A 26,136-nucleotide genomic window follows, 5' to 3' on the forward strand; every position below is an offset into this window, starting at 1 on the left:
GTGTAAGAGATAAATTCTCGTGTAAGAGATAAAATCTCGTGTAAGAGATAAATTCTGGTGTAAGAGATAAAATCTCGTGTAAGAGATAAAATCTCGTGTAAGGGATAAAATCTCGTGTAAGAGATAAAATCTCGTGTAAGAGCTAAATTCTTGTGTAAGAGATAAAATCTCGTGTAAGAGATAAAATCTCGTGTAAGAGATAAAACCTCGTGTCAGAGATAAATTCTCGTGTAAGAGATAAAACCTCGTGTAAGAGATAAAATCCGGTGTAAGAGATAAAATCTCGTGTAAGAGATAAATTCTCGTGTGAGAGCTAAAGTCTCGTGTAAGACATAAAACCTCGTGTAAGAGATAAAATCTCGTGTAAGAGATAAAACCTCGTGTAAGAGATAAATTATTGTGTAAGAGATAAAACCTCGTGTAAGAGATAAAATCTCGTGTAAGAGATAAAATCTCGTGTAAGAGATAAAATCTCGTGTAAGAGATAAAACCTCGTGTAAGAGATAAAATCTCGTGTAAGAGATAAAACCTCGTGTAAGAGATAAATTCTCGTGTAAGAGATAAAACCTCGTGTAAGAGATAAATTCTTGTGAAAGAGATAAATTCTTGTGTGAGAGCTAAATTCTCGTTTAAGAGATAAAATCTCGTGTAAGAGATAAATTCCGGTGTAAGAGATAAAATCTCGTGTAAGAGATAAATTCTCGTGTGAGAGCTAAATTCTCATGTAAGACATAAAACCTCGTGTAAGAGATAAATTCTTGTGTAAGAGATAAAATCTCGTGTAAGAGATAAAATCTCGTGTAAGAGATAAAACCTCGTGTAAGAGATAAAACCTCGTGTAAGAGATAAAACCTCGTGTAAGAGATAAATTCTCGTGTGAGAGATAAAATGTCGTGTAAGAGCTAAAATCTCGTGTAAGATATAAAATCTCGTGTAAGAGCTTCTTGTGACACTGTCAAATAATTTTGTTGTAAACTCTCATAGAATGGTGTTTCAGCACTTCTTCAAAAGATCATCTAAGTTTCTGGGATTGGATTTTACTCTTTCTTTCTCCAAATAGTCCCATACAGCTTCATTGATGTTGAGATCTCGGCTATGAGGGTCGTCAATGGGTTGAAAGACTCCACTTCCTGTTTCTTTTAGAAATAAGTTTTCATGATTTCAGCTGAACGTTTTGAATATTTATCTTGCTGTAAGATGATGTTTGGACCAATTCGTCTTGCACCACTGGGGATATGGATTAACATTTGTTTGTAAACCCCCAAACTTCAATTGAACCTCCTCCATGCATAATTGTTGGCTTCAAGCAAGACTCGTTCTAAGTTTCGATTTTTCGTCGTCTCACATCTGCAGATGGGTTTGTCAATTACAGATGATGGTTTTGTCAATTACAGATGATGTTTCTCTGTACTTGTTGATTGTGCTTTCGATATGACACTTTGAAAATCGAGTGATATGACCTATTTCACTCAGGCTTTTTCCTTCTTAATGCAGAAACAATTACTATGGTGATCTTATACAGAAAAGTTAGCCATTTTGTTTAAAGCTAACAGTTAACACTGATGGATCCGTATTCTACTGGACGCAAAGTGGCCTTTTCGCTTTGTTATGGATGTTTATGTCGAGGAACACCTGACGACGAGTCATCAATTCACATTTTTCAGGAGGGAGAGAGGGAGGGGGAAGACTGAAAGTAGAAGACAAGAAAAGGAGAGATGACGAAGCTGAGGGTGACGAGATGGATGTGTGGGATAACACAAAATGATAAGCAGGGTAGTGTGGACATTAGAGACTCAAAGCTGAGAGTACTGAGAAAGACTTGAGAAAGAGAAGACCAAGATGGTCTGTGCTTGTGGTGGCGAGAAAGAGAGATATGTCTGTCAAGAAAGTTCATGCTATATTTGTAATAGAAAACTAACTTTTTATTTACAATTTACACATTTTAAACAGATTACCCAGATTATCTTAAACCTATCTTTCACTATGAAAATACACAGAAGTTACAGTTCACCAAAATGCATCATCACGATTCACTCTCTGAATTCTGAAACCAAGGCAGCAGTCGTAGTCTGTGAAAAAATTCACGCACACACACACACACGCACGATTATTGACTCCACAGTGCAGTGAGCACTTGAGGCACCTGAAACTAATTTATAATGAAACAGTGCATGGTCAACTTGTCAGTAAAGTGAGCGGTGGAGGCAGTAACAATTTGCATTTAAGGCACTTGTGAACCAGGTGACGGAACAGTATTTGAAGACGACCTTATAAGGTAAGTGCATTGCGATAGTGGTCAGAAATGGTGCTTTGTTTAGCTCATTGCAGAACAACGCTAGCCAAACACAGGATGCTTCGGACATCACATCAGTTTCCCTCAGGCCAGAGCACGATGAACACCGAGCCTCTGATAAATTCCTTATTTTGAAGGGGGTAAAACTCACCTTGAGTGAAACTGAAGTAATGAATGGGGCTACACAAATATCTCCTCTTTCCTTGAATTGCTCCCTCCGTTTCTCCACCCTGCCTCAGCAAAAGTCGATCTCTCCTTCCTTGCTCTGTCTGTTGGCGCCCTCTCTGCTCTGCCCGATTCACAGTTTATAACTGCGTGCCTCTTCTCTTGAGGGCCAATCATATGCCCCCACCCTCATACCTCGAAGGCCATAACTTGTTCAGACATGGATCCACACGTGCCTGGGAAAATTCCCTACCCTACCACTCAGCTGTAATATTGTTTAACAACGATGACTGCTTTTGACTGACGTTGAGTTGCTCGTTATGTTCCGTTTTTACAATGATTATCCACCAGTCACATTGTTCTACTTTTTACTTAACATTGCAAATACGGTACTAAGGAATTCCATGACAAAAACAACTAGGGAGTTAATAGAACACCTTACCCCATGCAGTCTTGAGAAAAAGTACATGGGAAGACTCCTAATTGTCTCACTCTCTGCGCACGCGCGGTCAGGACAAATTCAGACTTCATGTTCCGATTCGTGTTCAAAATGTAACATTCGATGTAGATAAGTGGTTCTTCGATCATAAACTGATCAGACGGACAGACTGACAGACATGAACCATGACAAGTTGGAAAAATGAAGTTACGCGTAGCCCCTTAAAGTGCAAACTTTTATTTCCAAATGCCAATTAAATCGTCACATTAACATTGCACATTTGGCAGAATTTGTCTGGCAGCCAAGGTTTTGTTTTGGATTTCAAATTTCAAAGTTTCCCAAAAGTTTCCTGAAGCTGAAGTTTCTCAAAACAGTTTTGTCACATTTTCAATTCCAAAAATATTAAATATTGCATATTTTACATCGGCATGTGATCGGAGGCACCACTGCTCTGAATTTATCAAAAAATAGCATTTCAGCCTCCCAATAAATTATATTCCCAACCTGAACAGCCACATCATCTTTTCCTTCCCAGTCTGTTTCCTCTACCTCCAAAATAAATTCCTTCAAATCTCACCAACCAAACTGCCTTTGCAGTTCTTGCACCGAGTACAGCATTCTATTAAAGTATCCCTCCGGCTCATTCTCAATCTGCTCCGTAGCCGCCAGCTTTTGGTACTCTGACTGCAGCTCCCCCAGTGCTGCTTGTAAACCTGATGCACTAAGGAACTCCTCACGACATTCCCTCATCAACTCGGCCATACATCGGAGGACCTTCTCCCGCGCGTCATGATCTGGGTGCGCGAGAAGAGCCGGCAAACGCTCGCACCAACCGTGCTGCCGTAGGGTGGGCAGTAGGGAAATGGCGCTGTATTGACGTGCCCGCTCCACCTTCTCTGCACGTTCCCATTGTGATTCTGGTTCCACCTCAGCCCGGCGATCAGCCTCGTGCTGCAGTGGCAGCGTAGGATTAATGAGCATGAAAATAAGAACGTTCTATTTGAAGAAGCAATAATAAACTCGATCAAATCATGTGCATTTAAATCAAACTCCAGAATCATTTTGATTAACTTATTTTGCAAAAAAAAGAAAATGACATCATTAAAGACACACAATTAACATGACCCACTTGAATTCCAGATCTACAGTTGAAAGAGTATGTTTTTCTTTACAGGAGTGAGGCTCATGGAAGAGCAAGGTAGAACTGACATTGGGACAAACCTCCATAACGAATGAACAGGAAAAGAGGAGGGAAGGGAGACAATACTGAAAATAACAAGTAAGAGGTTTGGGTTAGGAAAGGTAAAAAGGCAGGTAATAGATCGTGGGTCAGAATTGGGATCGATTTTAGATGGTAGTACACTGTTTGAAGTCCGAGAGGGAAGAGTGAGACAACATACAGTCACGTGAAAAAGTAAGTACACCCCATGTAAAGTTTTGACTTTTTCAACATATTTCAACGTACAGCTATTTGATCTACATTTCAACAATATTGATAGATAAAGGGGATATAATATAACAAATATCATGAAACATTTACATTTTGTAGTCCATTGTATAATTTAAATAAACATAAATGCAAATTTCGCATGTGGAAAAAGTAAGTACACCCTTGGCTCTAATAGGTGGTATTGCCCCCTTTGGCAGAAACAACCTCAAGTAGGCATTTCTTATAACTGTCTACCAGTCTCTGACATCAACTGGAAGAAATTTTTGCCCACTCCTCCATGCAGAATTCTTTCAGCTGTGCGATGTTTGAGGGGTTTCTTGCATGCATAGCTCGTTTCAAATCCCCCCACAACATCTCGATGGGATTTAGATCCGGGCTTTGACTTGGCCATTCCAGAACCCTCCATTTCTTTCTTTTCAGCCATTCCTTGGTGGATTTACTGGTATATTTAGGGTCATTGTCATGTTGCAAGGTCCACCTTCGTTTGAGCTTCAACTTTCCGACAGATGGTCTCACATTATCCTCAAGCACCCGCTGGTACAATGAAGAATTCATAGTGGCTTCTATGATGGTGAGCTGCCCAGGCCCTGATGCAGCAAAGCTGCCCCAAACCATAATATTTCCACCACCATGCTTTGCAGTTGGTATCAGGTTCTTGTGGTCAAATGCTGTCTTTGGTTTTCACCACACATGTCTTCTGGTACTGTGGCCAAATAGCTCTACCTTTGACTCATCTGTCCAGAGCACATTGTTCCAGAAGTGCTGGTCTTTGCCTTTGCTGGTCTTTGCTGGAGTTCATTGGCAAACTTTAGTCTTGCCCTGATGTTCTTTCTGGACAGCAAAGGTTTCCTCCTGGCACACCTCACATGTAGATCAAATTTGTGCAGCCTCTTTCTAATGGTAGACTCGTGCACTTTGACATCAACAGTGGCGGGAGCTACCTGTAGGTCCCGTGATGACATTCTGGGGTTATTAGAGACTTCTTTCAGCATCTTGCGGTCTGCTCTCGGGCTGAACTTGCTGAGGCGGCCTGGCCTGAACAAGTTGGCAGTTGTTTGGAATCTTCTCCACTTGTAGATTATCTTCCGGACAGTCGAATGATTGATTTCAAATTGTTTGGAGATCTTTTTAAATCCCTTCCCAGACCCGTAGGCATCTATAACCTTCTTTCTGAAGGCCTCAGAGAGCTCTTTTGATCTAGGCATGGTGACGCCACACACTTCAACAACAAAACAACAACAACAACAACAGGCATTTTAAGGCCATTTTCCCTGCTATAGCAGGGGTTAGCCTTGCAGACCCCATGACAATCTTCTCCATTTTGCCCTATTTTCTGCATCTCCCCGTATTAACCCCCTTGGCCGCATTTCTTCTTCCACCACCTTTAGCCAAGTCTTTCTCTGTCTTCCCCATCCTCTACTTCCTTCTACATTCATTTCCATCACTCTTCTCAACCAGTCACTTTCATCCTTCCTCAACACATGACCAAACCATCTCAACCTGCTCCTCTTCACAGCATCCATCACAGGCTCTATTCCCATCATATTTCGCAATTCATCATTTGTCTTCCTCTCTCTCAACGATACTCCGCACATCCACCAAACCATTCGCATTTCCACCCTTTCCAGCCTTCGTTGCTGCTCTATATTTATTCTGTTGCATCAAAATCCATTCAGTACTCTAGCTCTTCGCCTTTATTTTATGTACAAACTAGAAGGGCAGTCTTCAATGTCGCGACGTCGACCGATATACCTCCACCCACATTTTTACATCCTTATACATTCTTGTGCCAAGTTTGATTCAAATCCCTTCAGCTTTTCTCAAGTATCACATTTTTACCTGACATGACCTCTGACCTTTGATGCAGAAATCTAATCAGTTCATCTTTTCATCATAATATACACTTACACCAAGTTTGGTCAAAATCTTATCACTGGTTCACAAGTTAGCTCAGCAACAGTATTTTTACCTAATGGGACTTTTGCCCTTTGACCTCTTAACCCCATAATCCAATCAGGTAATCTTTGCGTCATTATACATACTTGTACCAAGTTTGACTTAGTTACCTTCAGTTCTTAAGTTTTTGCAGTAACAAAAACCTATTACAGACTCTGACCTTTGACCTCTTGATCCCAAAATGAAATCAGTTCATCTTTGCAACATAATACATACTTGTACCAACTTTAGTTAGAATCACATTATTGGTTCACAAGTTATCGCGGTAATGGGAATTTGATCCAATGTGACCTCTGACCTTTGACCATGTGACCCCACAATCTAATCAGTTAATCTTTACCCCATTATACATACCTGCACCAAGTTTGACTAAGATCCTTTCAGCCGTTCTCAAGTTATCACGGTAACGAAAACCTATCATGGATGGACGAAAGGACAGCCGGAAGGACAACCTGAAAACATAATGCCTCCAGCAACTTCAGCAGCAGAGGGATAAAAAAAAGAAGCAAGGAAAAAAGAAAGAAATGAACAACAATAAAAAAAAGAAGTTGAGATGTGCCCTCGGCCTGGATTTTGGAAGCCTGACAAGGAGGGGGTTGCAGGAAGAAGATGTGCATCTTGAAGTAAATAAGGAGGGTCGTTGAACGGAGAGCAGAGGGAGCAATATTAGAAAAGAGACAGTAGAAAACAAATATACCATCAACCTGTCTGTGATGTGAGAGAAACATACTCTGTGCTTCGGCCTCATTATGGGAGATTCCAATAATTTTCAGAGCTTTAGATTCCACAGAATCCAGGAGAGCCAGATGTGATGTTGAAGTGTCAGCCCACAGCAGAGAGGAGTATACCACTGAGCTACTGACAATGGCATTGTGGATTGTGAGTAGATCTTATTTTCCATGGAAAGACTTGGATCGATGGAGGATGCCCAGTCTGCGGCTGGCTTTGGAGGTCAGGATTGCTACCTGGTTAGCCCAGCAAAGGTCATAGCTGATGGTGAGCCCTCGATGTTCAAGAGACAATCTTTGAGTGGCTGACCAAGGAAATAGATCGATGGGCTCATTTGACGATCCTTCCATAGCGATAGGGTTAGACTGATATTTCCCAGGATTGAAGGACATGTTCCATTTTTTTTTCCAGACCAGTGTATAATCATTTCTAGATCAGCGGATAGAGGAATGCAGCTGCTGTCTGCCGAGCAAAGGGATAGGGTGCTGTAAAACACAATGTGGAGTCTTCTGCAAAAAAAATGGATGAGAAGGTTTCCCAGAGCATCGGAGAGGTCATTTATAGAGAGGAGAAATAAGACTTGGCCCAAAACACTGCCTTGGGGAACTGCAGCCTCCATTGGGATAGGGAAGGAAAGGGTTACATTGATGGCAACATGTTGATTGCGTGAGTTGAGGAAGTCAGTAAGTCATGTGTGGAGTTGGCCTTGGATGTCGTAGGCAGAAAGGTTGGAGAGCAAGCAAGACATGATGCCAGACCAAATCGAAAGCTTGAGATGTGTCTAGAGAGATGACCTTGATCTCATGCCTGACATTAAAGGCCTCCATCCATTGTTAGGAGAGTAGGAGCGGCATGTTCAAGGTGAAGTGACCTGGTTTGAATCTGAATTGATCTGAGATTAGGCCATTGGAGAAAAGGAAGTATTTCATAATCAACTGTGATGATGGATTCAATGACCTTGTTGATGATTGGAAGCCGATAGGTCTGAAGTTGAGGGGATCAGTTTTGTACCTTTTTATGTACTGCTGCGATGTTGGCGGATTTCCAGGCAGATATAAGATGACCTGTGGTAAATGACAAGGTGAAAATGGCAGAGCGAGGATGTGCAAGAGCAGCAGAGCAGGTTTTTAGGACATGCGAGCTGATGCCGTCTGGTCCAATTGCAGAATCAGAGTCCAGGGTTGAAAGAAACGTATCCACCTTTTCTGGTGCAAAATATAGAGCACAGGAGCAGTTGGGTATGACTGGGAACGGTGAATACAGAGAGCGAGGGGTTGGTGACACGACATTTGGAAGCAAACACAGAATTGAGGCATTCGGCCTTCTCATGAGCAGAGTCAGCTGTGGTACCATTTGAAGAGAGGAAATGGATGGAAGGGGAGCATACACCAGAGACAGACTTAACAAGGTGCCACCAGGATTTAGAGGAGGGAGACAAGTTTGAAAATTCAATCTTGAGGTTGGTGAGATGTTGTTTTCTGGCTCTACTGCAAGTGGACACACTCCTTGCGGGCTTTATGGAATGATTTGAGATTGCCTTTGGTTGGCATTGCTTTCCACGAAGAGAAGGCAAGTTGTTTCAGAGAAATTGCCACACCACAAGATTCAGTGTACCATGGACGGGGAGGAAGGGTAGGATAACTGAAGACGAGATGGGATGAATCTGTGTATAAGAGAGAGAGCAAGTTTCTGTGGAAGAATTTCCAGGCTGAGTTAACATCAGAAGCGGTAGATATGGGAGACCAATTCTGAAGAGAGATGGCGGCTTGCAGTCCCTACCAATCTGCTTGAGTGAGCTGCTAGACTCACCGGCGATGAGGCAGCGCTCTGAAAATAGCCAGAGAGATGTTGACTCTCTCAAGCACATGATCTGATGAGCCAAATGGAGTACAGGAATAACAGGAGACATTTGTGGGAAAGTCAGTCATCACCAAGTCCAGAAGGGAGGATTTGCCATTGACAGAAATCTGGGTTGGAAAGTTCACCGATTGCGTCAGTCCCATGGAGAAGTCCTTTGCTGAACTGTCATGGATGGTGAGAGGTACCAATAACCAGCCATGTTGCAGGGTGACAATTAAAATCGTCACCTATGAGGAAGAAATAGTTGGGATGAGTAGTTAAAAGTTTGTCCATGTTGTCTGAGAGAGAGAGAGATGTAGATGAAGTCATCACAAACAAACAAGGGGTGGGAGTGATGGGGAAGTTGCAGCTAAACATACTCCTGGGGGTTGGGAGGTGTAAGATCAATGCAAGGGCTGTGAGAAATTGAGTTACTGAGCTAAAGTCCAACTCTGCTGCCGGGTCAGGTTTTTTTTGGTTTTTTTGTATACAAGATCGAGGCTCGTGAAAGAGCTAACATTAATCACACAAAAAGTCAAACCGACACATAAAACACAAAATAAGGGGAGCGGTAGACAAGATGGGGCGAGAGGGGGAAGGACACAAACACAACATTTGAGAGCAAGGACATCGAGAGAACTGTAGGAGGGAGAGGGCTTGCGGGGAGGTGGGGGAGGTATAAAACATATGGACACTGCAAGGACTTCCAGGAAAGAAGTTGAAATTTCAAAAAAGTGTATCTGGGGTGAATTAGTGGGGGTAGAAAAGATCAAGGTTTTGGATGGGGGAAGATAAGAGATGGTGGTGAACAGCTGTTTTGAAGACCGGGAGGGAGGTGTGGGATTGAAGGGAGTGGGGGAGTTTGTTCCAGAGGCGGGAGAAAAGAGGAATGAAAGAGTGAAGGTGAGCAGAGAGACTTGATTTTGGCAGTTTAACCATCAGAGGGTTGCTGGCAGATCTTGTGCGACCTGTAGGAATATTTGGGGGACAGAGCACAGAGAGAGCTGGGGGAGCAAGGCCGGAGAGGAGTCGGTAGAAGACAGAAAGACCACCAACATGCCTGCAATGTTCATGCCTATCAAACTGGATGAGACCCTAAAGAGGCAAGGACGTCCTGTGGGAGGAAGGATTATGTTAAACAGATGATGTCCGGTTTATTAAAAACTTCCTGAATTGAGAGATCCATCAGGTCGGAACGGAGACATCAGATGTTTGAGGTCCACACAGTGAGGGACAGAGGAGGAGGGCATTGGGAGGGTGCAGGATGGGGGAGCGGAGGCTTTTACTGGGTGGGGTGAGGGGAAGCTTTGAGGGGGTTTGGTGAGGTGGACAATTTTGAGGGGGTAGGATGAGTGGGGGTTGAGGGGGGGGGGGGGGTTTAAGAGGCTCAAGGCACACCTCCAATCTCTTGTGTTCCTCTTTACTCCTGGTTGTGGAACTGCCTTGCAGACTATTCAATCACACTCTTCCCTCTGGGGTTTCAAACAACAGCGCACGACTATCTCAAGTCACCCCCAATCCTACCCACATTAGCCCTACCTAACTGAATCCAATTGTCTTATGTGCAGGTAAATGCATTTCCTTTTTGTCCTGTTCTCTCGTTTACTTGCTTACTGTGTCCAATTGTGGCCCCACCATCAGTTTGTTGCCTTTTCCACTCTCTGTCACCTCGTTCTTCTATGAGCCACGACCTCATGTAGAGAGAGGAAAACAGAAACTTCTAAGACGTTGAACAAACATTGCTGCACACCCTGAATTTTACAAACTATCGGAATGTAGAATCACCTTCTCCCACAACATGTCGTAGGCCAAGGTCACGATTCGTATCCAAAGAGATCGATCCCTGTCGGTCTCAAGCAGCTGGCTGAGGAGAGAGATCCCACCGAGGTCCAGGAAACGGCGCTGGGCATAAGGAAAGTGGCGCAGCATAGTGGCAATAGCAAAGAGGGCCTATGGGCACACAAGCATGGGGAGTGACGTTAGTGTTGTATTCTGCACAAACGTTTGACCAAGCTTTATAATTCTCATCAAAAAAGTCCAAAATGTTTGTTTCATTAAAAATAAATGAACTAATAGATTCAGGCTTTGCATTCAGTGAGTGAAGAAATCAGATGTACCTTCTTGCGCACAGGTAGGCTGTGGTCAGTGGCCAAGAGCACAACCAACCTCTGCAAAAGTCCTCCCTCTACTGCCTGCACTTGCACTTGTGGATTGCTGCGAATGTGGACAAGATTTGCTCACTTGGATACCTTTCTCCATATTCACATTACTTTCTTTACTTTCAGATAAGTCCTGGAATCACATATTTGCTTTAGGAATGGGAGTTAAGAGGTGGTGGAGGAGGGGGAAAGGCTGATGATGAAGAAGAGGATGCACATATATAATTATCAATGTTGAATGATTACAGAGTTGACATTAATAAAAGTGCCACGCCCTGTTATGTTGAACAGACAATGGCAGAAGGATCTACGCAGCCTTATACCTGGACAGAGCTGAGCCGAGGACAAAGGCCGAGCCTTCGCGGATCTCTGGCATGCTGTCATTCAGGGCCCGGACAAGTATAATTAGGCCTCCAAGTTTTACAAGGTCCTGAGCATTGTCCACCTGTTTGAGACAAAGGCACACCAGTCATGACAGCATTTCCCTCTAGCCATTTTTACGTTTCCCCCCAAACTACCCATGCTCAATAGTTTATTATTATTTTGTAAGGCACATTAATAAACAAAGACGCTAACTATAACAGCACTCAGTAGAGAGCACACCTCCGCCTGGTTGGCCATACCACTCAATGGTGAAGAATCACTTTTAAAATTCTAGTAGCCGGATCCGGATCTGGATCTTCACCAAAATCTAATCATTTCGTCCATGTCACATACACTACCTCTCTGCCAAATTTCGTCTGAATCCGTCCACAACTTTTTGAGATATTTTGTTCACAAACAAACAAACCGACAGACAGACAGACAGGGGTGAAAACATAACCTCCATCCACCTATGGTGGTGGAGGTAATCAACATGCCTGGGTAAAGGTTCAGCAACACCCCTTTTAGGGTCCGCCAAATTCACAAAAAAAGATACGAGATCTCTTCCAAAAGACCTTCAATAGCATTTAGCAGGATCTACAAGACCATGATTATCTCCGTCAAACAGTTATCCCAACGTACCTGGTGCACATGGTACTCGAGCTCGCGGAGGGCGTGGCGCCGAACCTCAAGCAGAGATCTGGTGTTATTTATCACTTCGAGAAGGCGAGCCATAACCGCAGAATCTGGCTCCGCAAACAGCCCCAGCTCTTCAAAATCCTTGCGAAGTTCCTCCATAGATCGAAAAGATTGCCTCGAATCGCTCTCAGTTTTGACACCATCCATCTGCTAAAGAAGAAGAATCATCATTGCAAAACCTCAACCCAGCTGTTTCATGGTCCCAACTGTCCTTTGGCTCACACCATTAGACTGGGGGATATCGGTCGCGATTCCAAATCCTAACGCCTTGGCGAATTGTTGTAACTCAGTACACGTTATCTGCTAGCAATTCATCTGGAACCCGATAGAGTGCATACCTCCTCCAGAATGAACAGTTTACGTTTGTATACTTCTGATAGGCCGGATCTGCATCAAGCCCTTAACCAAAATCAAATTGGCTTGTTCTCGTCACCATCCCAAATCATCCACTAAATGTCACATGTCCCCAATGTTTTGAAATATCATGCTACACAGTATATAGTTTTGGCCCTATATCTTAATTGTGAAGAATCACTTAAAAAATTATTGTATCCAGATCTGGATCTTCACCAAAATCTAATGAATTCTTCCTCATTACACACCCATCCTGTCCACCAAATTTCGTCCGAATCCGTCCACAATTTTTTGAGATGTCTTGCTCACAGACAAACAGATAGACAGAGGTGAAAACAAAACCTCCGTCCACCTTCGCTGGTGGAGGTAATAACATGTCACTCAAAATGAGATCCCAAGCGATTGATGCCGGTATCACCTGTCTTAAGTTTGGGAAATTTGAAATAGCAATCCACAACGCACAGGTAATTTTGGTCCCAAAGCTGAAACACGTCTGCGTCCAGCTTTTGCCATGGATACCATGGAACTTCATGAGGCAAGAAAGGCTTCCCTTGGTTGTTTCTGTGACATTGGGCACATTTGCGACAGCAGTCTCTTCAATGTGCTTTTAAATGCCAGGCCAGCAGACTATTCCTCAAACCTTACACCAGTCTATTACCTCGTGGCTCATGGACCCTATTAAGGACTTCATTTCTTATTCCTACAGGAACGATAGGTTTGTCACCAAGGTGCTGCACTGAGGCTTCGGCTTCAAAGACGTGGGTTCCTGTCCCACCACTGCCACCATGCAATATTCACACATGGAAAAATATACGAAAAGGTTGAACTTCCCCAACTCATTTATACCCGATTCAACATTTTGCCTGGAAAACGACAACCCCCGAGCACATGCCGCAGAACTGTACAGTGTTCCCAATGGCTGCATAAGGTGAATCCAAGTATGCAGAAAATGAACAGGGGGGAGGAAGGGGATTACTCCCAAAGTGGGATGAATTAATTAGGATAAACGTAATTCTAAGTCCTGTGATATAGATTATAGACCATATATAGTCACCATATCTATATAGACTATAGTCATGTGATATAATCAATGTAAATATCCATATATCAAAACAGGAGTGTCTGTCTGTCTGTCTGTCCGTCCACAAACTACTCCCTCAGTTTTGGGGCTAGCCCCGCCAAGCCTTCTGCGGAACGTTTTGGGGTCCCAGCGGATATTGTAAGGTAGGTAGGAGGTTTCATAAATTCCTCAATAAAATTATGATTTCGAAATTGACTCGATACGGACCTGATCCCTAATCCGGAAGTGAACAGATGACGATATGGGCTGGTTTGATAATATCTCGATACAATCGTGCTTTAACACAGTATTTTGTTGTAGTATCAATTTATGATTGGAATGATGCTGTTTGGAATGAAAAGAGATATTTAGGTTAAAAATGAATGAATAAATGACGTGAGTGCCTCTACTTTCTAACCGTGACATTCGCGGGTTCACCATATGCAGATTCGCCATTGACTGGGTGGAGAAACATTGAGACGGGGTACGTTTTTTGTCCAAGTCCTTCGCTAACGTGCTGTCAATGCCTGACGTTCGACTTCAGGTGAAACAGGAATGTGGACTTCATTGGTTCCATGGTTTAGCATTGATCATTTCCACATTGTTTGCTTGCTTTTGACTTCCAACCCGTGCATAGCACCGGTACCTCACTAGTAGACAATATAGCGGGAAAAGTCATGGAGTCACTTGTGATCAAATAGGATTGTGCAACAACAACAACAACAACAACAACAGGCATTTTAAGGCCATTTTCCCTGCTAGAGCGAGGGTGAGCCTTGCGGTCCCCATGACAATCTTCTCCATTTTGCCCTATTTTCTGCATCTCCCCTTGTTAACACCCTTGCCCGCATTTCTTCTGCCACCACCTTTAGCCAAGTCTTTCTCGGTCTTCCCGTCCTCCACTTCCTTCTGCATTCATTTCCATCACTCTTCTCAACCAGTCACTTTCATCCTTCCTCAACACATGACCAAACCATCTCAACCTGTTTCTCTTCACAGCATCCATCACAGGCTCTATTCCCATCATCTTTCGCAATTCATCATTTGTCTTCCTCTCTCTCAACGATACTCCGCACATCCACTGAACCATTCGCATTTCCACCCTTTCCAGCCTTCGTTGCTGCTCTACGTTCATTACCCATGTCTCGCTCCCATAAATCACAACACTTCTCACACATGCGGCATACACCTTTCCCTTCAGCTTCAATGACACTCCCCTCCTCGTCAGCACGCCACTCAGTTCCCAAAACTTCTTCCATGCACATCTCACTCGAGCAACCGTTGCCGAGTCTGATCCACCTTCTCCATTCAGTATGTCTCCTACGTAACAATATGTTTTCACACCTTCCAGCTTCACGCCGTCTCCAAGATCCAACTCAACAATTCCTCCATTTGCAGCTCCCTCTGTGCACACCTTACACTTGAATGTAGCTGCCACACTGGTTAATGACCCTCTCAAACCACTACATTTTTGATGAACCCACACAGCACACATTGTACATTGAATGGAATTCACTCCGACACCCTTCCTGCACACAGCACACAGCCACTTCCCAGTTCTTTCCACCTCACCACATGCTTTACCACTTGCCATCACCTTCGTTTTTCCGATATTCACCTTCAGACCTTTTGTCTCCATACATTCCTTCCACTTGTTCATCTTCTCCTTCAGTCCATCCATACTTTCTGCAATCAACACCAGATCATCTGCATACAACAACTCCCACGGTAAACCCTCCTTTACGTTCGGAGCCAGCACCTCCATCACACCTACAAATAGTAGTGGACTTAGTACCGACCCCTGATGCACTCCAGCCTTCACCTCAAACTCACCACTGTTCCCGTCCTTCGTCCTTCCAGCTGTGCGTGCTCTTTTGTACATTGCCATCACTACTCTGATCAACCATTCCTCCACTCCTAACTTCCTCAATGCCAATGTCACTACTTCACGTGGAACCCTATCGAATGCTTTCTCCAGATGAACAATCCCAAGAAACAACTTCTTCGTCTTCTCCATGTACTTCTCCTGCAACTGCCTCACAATAAAGAGCGTGTCTGTCGTTCCTCTTCCTGGCATAAATCCAAACTGCATTTCGTCGATCTTCACTTTCTTCCTTATCCTCCTCTCCAACACCCTTTCCAATACCTTCATTCCATGCTCCAATAACTTTATCGCTCGATATGAGCCACACTCCAGAGGGTCACCTTTCCCCTTGTATAGAGGGACGAGGGTACTCAGTTCCCAATCCACTGGAATGCGGCCTTCTTTCACAACCAGATTGCAGATATCTGTCATTCTCTGCACACCCCAATTTCCCGCTGCCTTCAACATATCTCCCACAACTCCCGTCGGCCCTCCCGCTTTTCTACTCTTCATTGCTTTTATCGCTTCCTCAACTTCCTTCTCGGTTATCTTCTCTGCCGGTCCTAAAACTGGGTTACTCTCTATGTTGCCATCCCATTCATTCTCTGCATTCAACAGTATTTCCATACATCTCTTCCATCTTCCTTTAATTCCATCTGGGTCCACAACGATTTGTCCCACTTCATCCTTCAAGCAACTCACCCCCATCACATCACACCTCTCTTTCGCTATCTGCTTTGCAATCCTGAATACCGCTCTGTGACCCTCTTCCAAATCCAAGCGTTCTCTGAACATTTTCTTACATGCCTCCTGTGCCTTTGCTACCTCTTTCATTGCAGCCTTCTTGGCTGCCTTATAACTTTCATGCTCTGCCTTTTCTGCCCCCATACCCTTTGCCTTCTGCCACTCCTTGAACTTCTTCCTCTTCTCGTCAATCTTCTTTCCAACTTCATCATCCCACCACCATGTTTCCGAGTGTCTCGGTGGTCCTTTTGTCCATCCACATACTTCACCAACGGCTCCCAACAGACTATCTTTCATTGACTTCCAACCACTTTCAAGTTCAACCACATCATCCTCTCCCATAGTCAGCCTCTCTTTTAATGCCCCCCCTCACTGTCAAGTCTTTCAACCTCCACACCTTCATTCTCGGTTGGTACTTCACCCGCCGAGCTCTCCTCGCACCTTTCACCCTTATGTTGCAGACAACCAAGTGGTGCTGTGAAACAGCCTCCTCCCCCGGGATCACCTTTGTGTCCCGGAGGTGCCCCCTATCTCGCCTACGCACCAGCAGGTAGTCAACGGTTGTCGTCGACCCACCTGACGTGTATGTAACAAGCTTATTGTCCTCTTTCTGGAACTGAGTATTACAAATCAACAAATCAGCTCCATCAGCGAACTCCAAAATCCTTTCACCTTCTCCATTTCTCACACCATATCCGTAACCCCCATGAACTCCCTCAAAACCGTCCATACTCCTTCCCACATGTCCATTTAGGTCTCCTCCTACCACAACAACTTCCTCATCTTTCACGTTTTCCATCAGCTTCTCTATCGCACACCAGAACTTGTGCAAATCAAATAGGATTGTGCAAACGGAGAAAATAAGTTATTCATGGTTCATAGAACATGATCAAAAAGGCACAACTTGGACAAGTTTCTCACTCACACTGACCTTAGCCTGCCCAACAGTATCATCCTTGAGAAGCTTCAGAGTCCTCTTCAACTCAGTGGAAGAAAAAACTCTGCTGTCATCATCTGCCACACCTTCCCTGAGGGTGGCACGAGTCAGACACAGCAACGGTGACAATTGCTTCCCATGAAAACAGAGTATTCTCACCATGGACCCAAACCCAGCAGTACTTGAGTGTTAGCACAAACAACCCATACCAATCTCCTTTGCTTGGACCACCTGCATCTCCCACTTTCTGGTCTAGTAGTTTAGCTTCTCGTTCCCCTGTCTGCAGGTTGAGTCTGACATGCAGGCCGGCAGGAACACCTTGCCCTATAAACAAAGAAACCATTTGTCAAATCTCACTTAAAATTGTTTTTCTATTTAATTTTACCAAATACACTTTGCAGTTGTTCACTCAATACTAGTACAAGATAAGCTTGTCCGCACACACTGTACAAAATCCTAACGAGGTTTGAAAATGAAAAACATGGAAACAATGATATACTGAGCACAACACTACAAACAGAGCAACATCTTGATCTTCATGCTGGCAAAAATTCAATGTGTAAACAACTGTCCCACCCACGTGTACAACATGCCCCCCAACACCCCATCACCTACAACATTTCACTCCCGTCGTGGACCAAGCCCACCTGGATGCACCCTCTGCCAAGTGTTTGTTGGCTGAAACACCGCGAGGTCTTCCTCATCCAAGTTATCCACAACACTCTCATCGTCATCCTTTGTAGCTTTATTTTCTTCAGTGTCCACCAGTATCAGCTGACCCTGTTGAGTCAAAGGCGCACGTTGACCTCATTATGCTCACCGAATAGAAAGGAAATTGGGGCTACAAAAGGGAGCTCAACAAAGAACAAGTCGTGGAAAGGGCGAATGAGAGTTGAGGAAGGTAACAAGTCATAGGCAGAATAACGAGTGAAATGCAGGTAACCCAGAAATCGATCAGCAATAGTGTATAAAATGTAACGGTGACACTCGGGAATACGAGTAGGCAATGAAATTTAATTACACACAACGAAGGATAATGAGAAACAATGATGACCCCGAGTACAATGTACTGCAAACGGTCAGCCTATCCCTGCCACCTTACCCCAGGTGTACCTGTGAATGGTCCACAGCTTTAAGCTTCATGCTGCAGACCCAGAGCACCAGTACGAAAGCCATAAACAACCTCATCGATCTCATCCTTTCAGGGAATTAAAAAGAAATCAAATTTAACAAACAAAGCAAAATAAAGTACAAAAGGATAAAAAACAAAACAAATTTTGCATGCAAAGTTACACGACCGAAAACAATTAATGGCATCAACCATTATCGTGTTAAATGGAAGAAAGAAAGAGAACTACTTTGTTTTTTTTCCTGTAATAAACCAGTTTTAAAACCTTTTAAATATTTGGTCGTGATAATGTTTAATCAAACAATTTGGTAATTTATAAAAAGCTAGAGTTTATAGAACACCTTATGCCACACAGTCTTGAGAAAAAGGACATGGGATTTTATTGGAACTTGGACTTGATTGGAAGAAGAAGAGTCTCAAAGTTCCCCAGCCCAGAGAGTGTGAGTCTTGAAATCAAGTTGTTCCTCGATCAAAGACTGGTGTCTGTCAGACAGACAGCATTACAGACAGACAGAGCAATTTCTTGCTTCACACGCTATGGTGTAACCAAGTAAACAAGCGATGGGAAGAAGCTTTAGCTCAGATTCAAAGAAGAAGCTCCAGCTCGGAATTAAAAACAAGCTTCAGCTCGGATTAAAAAAAGAAGCTTCAGCTCGGAATTAAAAAGAAGCTTCAGCTCGGATTTAAAAAAGAAGCTTCAGCTCGGAATTAAAAAGAAGCTTCAGCTCGGAATTTAAAGAAGCTTCAGCTCGGATTTAAAAAAGAAGCTTCAGCTCGGATTAAAAAAGAATCTTCAGCTCAGATTAAAATAAGAAGCTTCAGCTCGGATTAAAAAAGAAGCTACAGCTCGGATGAAAGAAATAAACTTCAGCACGGATTAAAAAAAGAACTTCAGCTTGGATTGAAAAAGGAATCTGCAGCTAGGATTAAAAAAGAAGCTTCAGCTGTGATTTAAAAAAAAAACTTAAACTCAAAAAAAAAAAGTTTAAGCTCGGATTAAAAAAGAAGCTTCAGCTCGGATTAAAAAAAGAAACTGCAGCTCGGATTAAAAAAGGAATCTGCAGCTGGGATTAACAAAGAAGTTTCAGCTCTGATTAAAAAAGAAGCTTCACCTCCGATTAAAAAAAGAAACTTCAGCTCAAATTAAAAAAGAAGCTACAGCTCGGATTAAAAAAATAAACTGCAGCTCGGATTAAAAAAGGAATCTGCAGGTGGGATTAACAAAGAAGTTTCAGCTCTGATTAAAAAAGAAGCTTCACCTCTGATTAAAAAAAGAAACTTCAGCTCAAATTTAAAAAGAAGCGACAGCTCGGATTTAAAAAATAAACTGCAACTCGGATTAAAAAAGGAATCTGCAGCTGGGATTAACAAAGAAGTTTCAGCTCTGATTAAAAAAGAAGCTTCACCTCTGATTAAAAAAAGAAACTTCAGCTCAAATTTAAAAAGAAGCTACAGCTCGGATTAAAAAAATTAACTGCAGCTCAGATTAAAAAAGAAGCTTCAGCTCAGATAAAAAAAATAAACTGCAGCTCGGATTAAAAAAATAAACTGCAGCTCGGATTAAAAAAGAAGCTTCAGCTCGGAATTAAAAAGAAGCTTCAGCTCGGAATTTAAAGAAGCTTCAGCTCGGATTTAAAAAAGAAGCTTCAGCTCGGATTAAAAAAGAATCTTCAGCTCGGATTAAAAAAGAATCTTCAGCTCAGATTAAAATAAGAAGCTTCAGCTCGGATTAAAAAAGAAGCTACAGCTCGGATGAAAGAAATAAACTTCAGCACGGATTAAAAAAAGAACTTCAGCTTGGATTGAAAAAGGAATCTGCAGCTAGGATTAAAAAAGAAGCTTCAGCTGTGATTAAAAAAAAAAACTTCAACTCAAAAAAAAAAGTTTAAGCTCGGATTAAAAAAGAAGCTTCAGCTCGGATTAAAAAAAGAAACTGCAGCTCGGATTAAAAAAGGAATCTGCAGCTGGGATTAACAAAGAAGTTTCAGCTCTGATTAAAAAAGAAGCTTCACCTCCGATTAAAAAAAGAAACTTCAGCTCAAATTAAAAAAGAAGCTACAGCTCGGATTAAAAAAATAAACTGCAGCTCGGATTAAAAAAGGAATCTGCAGCTGGGATTAACAAAGAAGTTTCAGCTCTGATTAAAAAAGAAGCTTCACCTCTGATTAAAAAAAGAAACTTCAGCTCAAATTTAAAAAGAAGCTACAGCTCGGATTAAAAAAATTAACTGCAGCTCAGATTAAAAAAGAAGCTTCAGCTCAGATAAAAAAAAGAAACTGCAGCTCGGATTAAAAAAGGAATCTGCAGCTAGGATTAACAAAGAAGTTTCAGCTCTGATTAAAAAAGAAGCTTCACCTCTGATTTAAAAAAGAAACTTCAGCTCGGATTAAAAAAATTAACTGCAGCTCGGATTAAAAAAGAAGCTTCAGCTCAGATTAAAAAAAGAAACTGCAGCTCGGATTAAAAAAGGAATCTGCAGCTGGGATTAACAAAGAAGTTTCAGCTCTGATTAAAAAAGAAGCTTCACCTCTGATTAAAAAAAGAAACTTCAGCTCAAATTAAAAAAGAAGCTACAGCTCGGATTAAAAAAATAAACTGCAGCTCGGATTAAAAAAGGAATCTGCAGCTGGGATTAACAAAGAAGTGTCAGCTCTGATTAAAAAAGAAGCTTCACCTCTGATTAAAAAAAGAAACTTCAGCTCAAATTTAAAAAGAAGCTACAGCTCGGATTAAAAAAATTAACTGCAGCTCGGATTAAAAAAGGAATCTGCAGCTGGGATTAACAAACAAGTTTCAGCTCTGATTAAAAAAGAAGCTTCACCTCCGATTAAAAAAAGAAACTTCAGCTCAAATTTAAAAAGAAGCTACAGCTCGGATTAAAAAAACTAGGGCATGCCCGTACGTGGGTGCCCGTTCCTTGCCAAAAAAAAAAAAAAACGCTACCCGTACGCTCTACCCCGCCCGTACGCCCGTACGCCCATAAACAAAAAAAACAACGCTCTTCGCTTCCGCCCTTCGCTCTGACTGAATTGGGAGAAATAATGCGCATAAGAAATCGAGAAATTATTATTTTCTCCGGAAGAAATCGAATTACGAACCGTAATGGCGCACGCGCTCGGCTCGGCTCGCTCTCACATCGGCCACGCCTACGCAACAACGCGTTCTGTGATTGGCTGCCGGAAGTGCAGTCTTCACTGTCCGGAAGGTCGCAAATCGCAGTTACGATGAATCGCAAATTAGTTTTAATTAGTTTTAAAACATAGTTTAACGGCAACATAGTTTTCCAACGTGAAATAAATGAATACGCTCTCAAATGTGCCGTCCGAGGCAGAGTCTGTTCGCCACGTTCGGCACACGTGATAGCTCGCTGCTCTCTGATTGGTTGAATCGTTTTTTGGACATAGCTCGGTAACTACTTCTCCGATTAATATGAAACCTTGAAAAGGCACATCCTCGGGTCCCCAGCAATATACCTGGCAAGTTTCAAGTATATCGGACCCGTGGTTGTCGAGAAACAGCGGTCACAGACATACAAACATACAAACATACAAACATACACACAGAGATTACTGGAATTATAGATAGATTAACTACAGCTCGGATTAAAAAAATTAACTACAGCTCGGATTAAAAAAAGAAACTGCAGCTCGGATTTAAAAAATAAACTACAGCTTGGATTAAAAAAAGAACTTCAGCTCGGATTCAAAGAAGCTTCAGCTTTGATTCAAAGCACTTTATATTTATTTTGGTTTTAAACATGAAAGGAATGATGTTGATAACAATGGTTTACCATTTGCTCATTAATTTATCTTGTACAAAGATAACAGCGTACAATTATTCCCATTAATTTTTGAATAATTAATATCTTTAATCAAATTTGTTGAAACTACGATTTTTACCTCCACCCCGAAGGTGGAGGTGGTTACATTTTCATCCCTGTTTGGGACTTATGACAAAACTTGGTGTACGAGTTGGTTGGGTGACAAGAACAAGCCAATTCGATTTTGGTTCAGGTCCGGATCCAGCCCATCAGTGGTATACAAAACTTAAACTGTTCAAACTGGCGAAGGTATGCTCTCTGCCGAGTGGCTTACTTACTTGAATTTACTTGGATTTCGAGGCTGGAAGCGATGCTTATTTGCCCCACGTTACTGTGCTGATACATGTATTTCTCTGGTGGGGTTGGTACTTCAATGGATGATTTGCCCAGTGTACTTCCAGTGCGGACTTGAACATGGTTAACCATTTTTGTGTTGACTGACTTTTCAGGAAGTGAGTTTCAGTTGTTGATGCATTCTGCCTTCGTCTGGTGGTATTTGGTATTTCTTAATTTTCAGTCTGTGACCTCTGGTTCTCGACCCCTCATCCATCTGAAGAATTTCATGACCTCTAGTTTATCAAACTTCTTGACAATTTTGAAGACCTGGATGAGTTCTGCCCTTTGTCTTCGAAAGGGCTCGTCTTGGTAATTTCAGGGCTATCAGTCTATCTGGGTATTCCAGGTGTCATAAATTAGGTATTAGTCTGGTAGTTCTTTGTTGTACTTTCTCCATCAGGTCCTTGTCTTTCTTGTATGTGGGGTACCATACAGAGTTGCAGTATTCTAGTGTAGGCCTCGCGATGGTGTTGTGGAGTCGAATAATTCCTGTTTTAGAGCCGAGAAAGATCTTTTAATGATTCCCAGCTTCATGTTCGCTGTCTTGGCAACATGAGTACTGAAGGTTAGACCTTACTATCAAATATAAGGCCCGAGTCTTTTTCCTCTTTCACCTCCTTGACTTCCTTCTGCCCCGAGTCATCTACCATAGAGTATGTGTATCTGATTTTAACTCCTATAGTGGACTACTTTACATTTCTATTCATTGAATGGTAATTTACACTTTCTAGACCATTCAGTGATGGCATAAACGTCTCTTTGAAGGGCTTCAGCATCATCTTGCCAGTCAACAATTCTGCAGAGCTTAATGTCATCAGAAAAGAGCTTCAGATTTGAGTCAACATCCTCTGGGAGATCAATGATGAAGAGGATGAGCAATACTGGTCCCAGTACACTTCCGTGTGGAATACTGCTCAGAACATCCACACTGTGTGACAACTTTCCTCTCACTTCAACTTTTTTGTGAGCGTCCAGTCAAGTACTCCTCTTTAAATTTAGCAGACATTCCCTCAATTCCACACGACTCAAGTTTACGAAGAAGGCGCTGGTGTGGCACACTGTCGAAACCCTTTCGATAATCCAAGTACATGCAGTCAATATTGATCTCTTGTCAATATATCTTGATCCCCATCAATATCTCTTGCCCATTCCTCAAGAACCTCCAGTAGTTGGGTTGCACTCGATCTTCCACTGTGAAATCCATACTGCTCTGTACTTAGTGGATCGTTTTTGTCCATGTGTTTTCATCAAGGCTTTTCTAATGATCTTCCCCATCAACTTGCACACCAAGTAGGTCAGGCTTACTGACCTGTAGTTACCTGGATTAGACTTCTTACTCTTCTTGAAAATTTGCACTACAATAGCTTGTTCCCATGACTTTGGTACACCTCCCTCTCTCAAGAGTTTGGTGAAGATCATCTGAAGAGGTTCTCAAATTTCCTGACTAGTTTCTCCTGGAGACTCATGTCCATGTGTGCAAGAAGGATCTAGTATCGATCTAGTATTGATTATATTTTGTGCTTTTTCCTTTTTAACGTCGTTGTGGTTTCCGAAATTGAGGTTTTAATTGCAAAAACCTATTTGAATGGAAATAGAACGCAAAAACCTCACACAGCATTTTAATTAAAACAACAACAACAACAACAACAGCGAATGGAATAATTTTCAGGACTTGGTTTCCAGTGCCAACGGGCACTCTTTCACTCACCGCCACATCCGCATGGACTTGCCAACCAGTTTCCCTGTTTTTCGTCTGAGGAACACGACGATTCAAGCGGAAACGCTTTATTAAAACAGATCACGTGATAACTCAGGTTAACACTGTGCACACAAACGAGCAGGTACGAAATCTGAAGAAACAATAACTGATATCAATAAATAAACAACACGATCCACCTCGAACATCCGCTTCGTTGCAAACTTATGATTGGCTTGGATTGGACGTCACTTCCGCTTCCTCCAATCTTAAAAATAAAAATCTAAATTATTCAAATGTTGAATGTAATTATGGGTTAAAGAGGCATTACAGTATGCACCATGTCCATATGTACGGATAAAGCGTCTTCATTAGTGCCGTATATAGCACTGGTCTTCACAATTACTACAATCACATCAACGTCACTGCCACTGATTACTCTGCCATGGCCATTAAATATTACACAAGACAGGAATCTTTCGTGAAAGGGAAAACGAATGCAAGACGTATTCATCGGCTTTGTTGCAAGTTGGTATGATATCTTCTATATGATTACAAGTTCTGAATCAGAGGAGATACCATCTTGGCGTTGAAGCTCAATTCAAGGTCATCTAGGATTCTGAACAACAAAAATAGGGAGTTTCTATTTTGCAAATAACCACCACTTTTCAACGTTTTATATGTAACAAACGGTTGATGACCCAAATATTTAAAAGAGCAGAAACCAGGTTAACATATATGACTTTGAATAGCCTATCATTTTCAAGGTTATTGGGATGAAAAATAAACAACATCAATATCAACTATACAGGATCACAAAGCGAGAGCCAAGGGTAAGCCCCCCGGGGGTCTTGAGGCTTACCCTTGGACGGAGCCATATTTTTTTCGGACCACACTATATGACCTTGACCTTCAATATTTGGGGATAGAGAAAATTTTCACCCCATCTAAAATCTATCCATGAAATTCAACATCATGAAAATCGTGGAGAAATTATTCAAGTTATTATGAAAAATGTTTTTTGTTAAATTCGGTCACAATCCGAAACTAGCACGCCACTCAGTAGAGCGCATACTCCCGCCGTGGGTCAAGTTGGAATAGTACGATTTCACAAAAGCTTGAGGGAGTAGTTCAGTGACAACACAAGACAAGACAACACAAGACAGACACTGCACCGATATATATTTAGAATATATAGAACATAATGTTAAAAAAAAACAAGGCAATTTCACTTACATTTTCGGCTTCAGCGTTCAATTCTATATAAGTGAGTGCATTTTGAGGCATGTGTGACTTCAAATAAAATTGTAAGCCAGGAAAACGTTCGTTTCATTCCTTAGGGATACAACATGTAAAACTGGCCCAAACGTCAAAACAAAACTCGCTCATTTTAAGTCGTACAAGCTAATGCGACCACTCATTATTCTGGGAAGAATCCCGTGCACATGCTTGTCACACTTATAACTCACCTAAGTCTTTATAAGTTCATCAAATACTGACACCGCGATTGACATTCGCTGAGGTAAATGTTGATATCTCTTCTGAGGTAAAAGAAAAAAAAGAAATTTTTTTTTAAAGCGTTATACGTATCAAACGATACATTTTATGAAACGGGGAAACCGAATACACACTTTGGTGGTTTTAAAATGACAGAATATGTCTTTATTAGAAAAAAATGAACATTGAAGACGACGCTGCTAAAAAAATACACCGCTCTAACGCATAACCACGAGTTTAAACTACATTTACAACAAATATGAAAGCTATAAAAATACACCGCTCTAACGCATAACCACGAGTTTAAACTACATTTACAACAAATATGAAAACTATTTTCATATCACAATGTTAATTAAAAACACCTCACAGCCACGTGATTTAAAAACACCTCACCACCACGTCATTTTACACCTCACCACCACATAATTTAAAATACCTCACCACCACGTTATTCAAAACCACCACGTGATTCAAAACCACCACCATGTTATTAAAAACACTTCACAACCACGGAAACAAAAGTTTCAGGGAATAGTTCAGTGACAACAGACACTGCCCAGATATGTAGATATATAGATAAATAAACCTGAAAAACGCAGAGCCA

At 42.1% G+C, this 26,136-nt stretch overlaps 1 protein-coding gene across 1 annotated transcript; it reads right to left on the reverse strand.

Moving 5' to 3' along the window:
• Positions 1–3,118: 3,118 nt before the first annotated feature.
• Positions 3,119–24,291, reverse strand: SIL1 (SIL1 nucleotide exchange factor). Its single transcript, XM_078766461.1, has 11 exons — positions 24,233–24,291; positions 24,045–24,089; positions 18,165–18,249; positions 17,699–17,831; positions 17,261–17,375; positions 17,046–17,142; positions 12,036–12,242; positions 11,354–11,475; positions 10,989–11,085; positions 10,657–10,821; positions 3,119–3,848 (listed from the first exon to the last, which is right to left on the reverse strand). The coding sequence occupies exons 2-11, from the start codon at positions 24,056–24,058 to the stop codon at positions 3,471–3,473; spliced, it is 1,413 nt and encodes a 470-aa protein (XP_078622587.1). The 5' UTR covers positions 24,059–24,089; positions 24,233–24,291; the 3' UTR covers positions 3,119–3,470.
• Positions 24,292–26,136: the final 1,845 nt, after the last annotated feature.

The sequence above is a fragment of the Myxine glutinosa genome, chromosome 12, assembly GCF_964187855.1.
Source record: "Myxine glutinosa chromosome 12, kmMyxGlut1.1, whole genome shotgun sequence".
In the NCBI taxonomy this organism is placed as follows: Eukaryota; Metazoa; Chordata; class Myxini; order Myxiniformes; family Myxinidae; genus Myxine; species Myxine glutinosa.

What these genes read in the sequence shown, in the direction of transcription:
- SIL1 (XM_078766461.1), bottom strand. An exon ending in TTGGCAGAGGGTGCATCCAG is followed by an intron (nt 17,376 to 17,698) that starts GTGGGCTTGGTC and finishes CTTTGTTTATAG; the next exon opens with GGCAAGGTGTTCCTGCCGGC. An exon ending in TCGAGTACCATGTGCACCAG is followed by an intron (nt 11,476 to 12,035) that starts GTACGTTGGGAT and finishes TGTCTCAAACAG; the next exon opens with GTGGACAATGCTCAGGACCT.